Here is a 4,562-nt window from a genome sequence, read left to right on the forward strand (position 1 = left end):
AAAAAAAGAAAAAAAAAGAAAAAAAACAGGTGTGCTTGCCCTTTGATGTGAAGGGCAGTGTTTGTCACTGGCCACCCGGGTGTTTTCCTATCTTCCTGGTGGTGGAATTTGAATAATGATTTGTACACTTTGTGTCTTTCATTGTGTCTCACACCTGCACACACACACACCATGGGTGCTGGGAAAAAAATAAGCACTACCGCACTTAGGTGGTAGTGTGGGGGTTAAAAAAAACAAAAACAAAAAAAAAAACAGGAGTGTCGGAGGTTCTGTTCACTCTGAGAGCTAGCTCTGGATCAGTGGCAAGGACTCTCCACATGTAAATAAAGGGTGACATGGTGATGGGAGACCAGCCTCTGCGGAGTTATTTCAAAAGGGAAGACTGAGGCTGTGGTTGTCAGGATTTAATATTTTAAAAAGATCCTCCTTGTCCCTGGCTTCAGGAGCCAAGCAGTGACTTTGGAAAAGAAATGCAGGGGACACAGGCACAATGTTTGTAAGGTGGGCCTATGACATGGCCAGGGTTGGGCAGGGGGTGAAGGATATTTTATAGTATCAAGTTAGTTGAATTTAGGGTGCAGGTTGGCATATATAGATAACAGGATTTTCCAAATAGGGTGACGTGAGGCCATTGAAAACTAAGACCTTGAAATGAACCTTTTGGGAGATGAGTGGAGATAAGTGAAGAGTTGGGTTATAGATTTCAAGATCCATTGAAATTTTGTGGTAACTGATGAGAATAGCATATTTAAGAAATTGACTGTTCAGGTGACAACTGGATGAAAGCTTTGTGTGGCTGACATTAAGTAATAAGCTAAGCGGGGAATGTTCTGGAGGCAAAATTGGGTATTTCTGAGTACAAAACTTCAGCCCCAAGCCAAAGCGAGGATTAAAGAGAAGACTGAAGCATTTGCTGATGATAATGATTCTAGATATCAAGAATTTAAGTTTTGAGGAGGGCTGAAGTTGGGCTTTGTTTTTTGGAATTTTCAAGGTTACATGAAGAAAATTAGCAAAGTTTAGTATTTCGAGTTAAAAAGCAGAGGATAAAATTAAAATGGTGAAATTGGAATGAGAAGGGATGTCAGGTAGAGATTTTCCATTAGTTATAAACTTGTAAATTAAGTCACCACAGAATATCATAAGTGAACAATATAAATGATTTCAAGAGTCAATGAAATGTGTTTCTAGAGAGAAAAAATATTGAAAAATGTAGTGAGGATGTGGAACTGGATCAAAAGAGAGGCTTGAGGGAATGATTGCCTTCATGTTTGTGAAAATTCTTATTCAAAGCAGAAATAAAGAACTAATACCTTTCCTGGTCTCAAGACACTCGTACAAAAATGCGGCAACCAATTTACACAAGCAAGGTCCCACAACAGCAACTGAATAATGACCAGATTGATTGTTTTGTTCAGTGAATGTTTGTGAAAGGATGAGTAGTGGCCAGGATGCCTGGGAAAGCCATGCTGCTCCTCTTCAAAATAGTGGCATTTGAAAGAGTGGACAGGGTCTGGATTTAACATAACTTAAATATTTCAGACAACTTTGTGAATATTTTTGAAGTCCTGTGTTGATGGGAGTGCTTCATGAGCTGTCAGCTGGTGATGTTCTTTGAAGAGAATGTTTTCCTTACAGACATCAGGAGCCTCAAAATGTACACACACAGGAAGCCACTCAAGCTGTGTTAGGAACAATTGCCATGACTTCCTGGAGGTGGATATCCATCATGTTTGTGTGGTGACTCCTGAATCAAGTTGAGCAGTATTATTCTGCCACAGTGTAAACCAGGCAAGTGAAAAAGTATGTACTGTGTTGGCTCTGCTGTCCCAGGGAGTACTTGCAAATCTCCATTTGAGATCCAGTTTGATCATGATCTTCATTCCAGTGTTCTGGAGGTGTTGCCAGCAAGTCAACATATGGCTAAGGGTGATGCCAAGGTAATTTGGCACTGGGATATGGGTTAGTGGTCAGTACAGAACTGAACATAGCATTCTTCCTGTCATTCAAGTTGTTCAGGTGGAAGGCTGAAATGGTAATCCTTGCAGTGTCTGAAGTCTCCATTTTCTAGAGGAGGCTAAAGTGTTCCTTACTGGCACAAACTTTATATCCTACAAATTGATGACAGCCTTATCTCTTGATGGTGACCTGGGTGACTGCAAACATCATGCATCACAAATTGATAGCTGACCAGTGGTGAAGTCACAGGTTTCCACCTTCCATGGAAAATGTGGACAAATCTCAGTTGCTGGAGGACAGGCCATTTCTCTATAAGTGCACCATGAGAAACAGCTCAAATTGTGAATGTGGCCATCCAATTCAGACTATCACTGACTGAAGTCCTGCCCTGAGAGATGCATTCCTGGTCACATCACAACAATTCACACTGCATCAGCTGAAGCCATTGAATGGACTATTAACCTTGAAACCAAACTATAACTGCTTCCCCACCTGCAAAAAAAATCTGCATAAAACAAAATCTGAAATATGCTGATGAGAAATGATTGGGTGATCAAAAAGGTAAATTTAAAAGGATCTTAAAGGCGTAAAGAGAGGTGGTGAGCAGAGAGGGTTAGAGAGAGAATTCAGAATTCAGAGTGGATTATAAGGTTTAACAATGGGAAGGGCAAGCCCATATAAGGATTTAAACACTAGCATTAGAATTTTAAACATGAGGCAGTGTGGGACTGGGACACAATGTGAATCACTAAGGAGAAGGGAGATAGGTGAGCAGATTTGATGTGGAACACAATACTAAGTGGATCAGAATCAAGCCATTTTTATTTGACAAGAAATGGCATTTGAAAATCATCTCACTGGATTAATAAACACTATTCTGTTTATCAGGAATCAGTATTAAAATCCAGAACAGACTGATAGTATATTTTTTGTGAACTGTAAGGACTGTATGTGAAATCATTTTAGCTATTTTCAACATGTGCATATGGGTCTCAGCACTTGTTTGCTTTTACCAGAAATCATACCAGTCTACAGGCTGGCGTGTGAAATAGCAGTATAAAACTGGTGCAACTGAGGCTTCTTTTCTGAGATCAGAATTCACATTCATTGAGAAAGCAAAGTAAACTTGAACTGTATCTGGCCCACTAGATTGACATTATTCATCCTAATGAGCATAACTTCACTGTTTTTCCAAATAAATGAACCTGAAGTATGACTCACCTGATTCATGAGCATCAACATACATTTATTTTTGAATGGAACTGCTGTAAAAGAAAGTCATATTACTAAGTATAACGAAGGAAGATGTTAAAGGTGTTCTTCTCAATATTTATGGGCTAATTTTCATACAGGATGCACACTAAGCAGAGCAATCACACTGTCCACCCAATGAATGTCAGAACCATTTTCATGTTCAGGCCTTATTGACTGAGATTGGCAAACTGTCAATGCTAAACAAGAACTAGTAGATAATTTGTTAATTATCCAAAGATCAAGCTGCTCCTTTAATCAGTCAAGAGTTTGGGAATAAAAGGGCACCCATGTCACCATCAGTAGGAGTAAAGGTTTTATGAGGCTGAAAGAACAACAAAAAATTAATTCCATAGATATATTGGGAGTTTTTTCTGAGCAGCTTACAGCAATTCCTTTAAGGATTACTGGTTAGGTGGCTCAAAGCTCAGTACCAATTGGCAGAGTGTGCATGCAAATTAAGTCAATTCAAATTTTTAATAAATGTGCCACCTGATTTCAGGCAGGAAACTGAGTATGTAATTGAAATTTTACTCAAGAATCAAGTTTGGCAGGGCTCTGGTAGCCAGTGGGTGATAGGTTTTAAAGTTCACCATGGTGAGTTTAGTGGCATGGAGGCATTTAGTCAATGAGTAGAGTTGTAATAGTGCACCCATCACTTTCCCACTTCTGAGGCAGGGTCACTGGACCCAAAATATTAACTCTGCTTTCTCTCCACAGATGCTGCCAGACCTGCTGAGCTTTTCCAGCAATTTTTATTTTGTACCTTCCCATTTTTGTCCAAGTTAAATCTGTAATGGGGAAGGTCACAGGGTGTAGGTTTGCTCGCTGAGCTGTAGGTTTGATATCCAGACGTTTCATTACCTGGCTAGGTAACATCATCAGTGGCGACCTCCAAGTGAAGCGAAGCTGTTGTCTCCTGCTTTCTACTTATATGTTTTTTTGTCCTGGATGGGGTTCCTGGGGTTTCTGGTGATGTCATTTCCTGTTCGTTTTCTGAGGGGTTGATAGATGGTATCTAGATCTATGTGTTTGTTTATGGCGTTGTGGTTGGAGTGCCAGGCCTCTCGGAATTCTCTGGCATGTCTTTGCTTAGCCTGTCCCAGAATAGATGTGTTGTGCCAATCGAAATGGTTTTTTTCCCACTGTGTGTAGGGCTAAGAGGGAGAGAGGGTCGTGTCTTTTTGTGGCTAGCTAGTGTTTGTGTATCCTGGTGGCTAACTTTCTTCCTGTTTGTCCTACGTAGTGTTTCTGGCAGTCCTTGCATGGAATTTTGTAGATGACGTTGGTTTTGTCCATTGGCTGTACTGTATACCTGCGTATACAGAAAACCGACAAACACTGACCAAATA

General features: G+C 40.2%; 1 protein-coding gene across 3 annotated transcripts in view; it reads right to left on the bottom strand.

The window, feature by feature from the left end:
* LOC122543353 (electroneutral sodium bicarbonate exchanger 1-like) overlaps nt 1-4,562 on the bottom strand; it is a 264,715-nt gene that overhangs the window by 9,889 nt on the left and 250,264 nt on the right. For 2 of the 3 annotated variants that reach the window (XM_043681942.1, XM_043681941.1), the window contains one exon: nt 3,181-3,224. The exons of the other annotated variant lie outside the window; for it this stretch is intronic. In XM_043681942.1, the coding sequence (XP_043537877.1) occupies nt 3,206-3,224 (19 nt within the window). In that variant the 3' untranslated portion in view covers nt 3,181-3,205. The remainder of the gene's footprint in view (nt 1-3,180; nt 3,225-4,562) is intronic. 3 annotated transcript variants of the gene reach the window in all.

This window comes from Chiloscyllium plagiosum, chromosome 43 (assembly GCF_004010195.1).
Source record: "Chiloscyllium plagiosum isolate BGI_BamShark_2017 chromosome 43, ASM401019v2, whole genome shotgun sequence".
NCBI classification, from domain to species: domain Eukaryota; kingdom Metazoa; phylum Chordata; class Chondrichthyes; order Orectolobiformes; family Hemiscylliidae; genus Chiloscyllium; species Chiloscyllium plagiosum.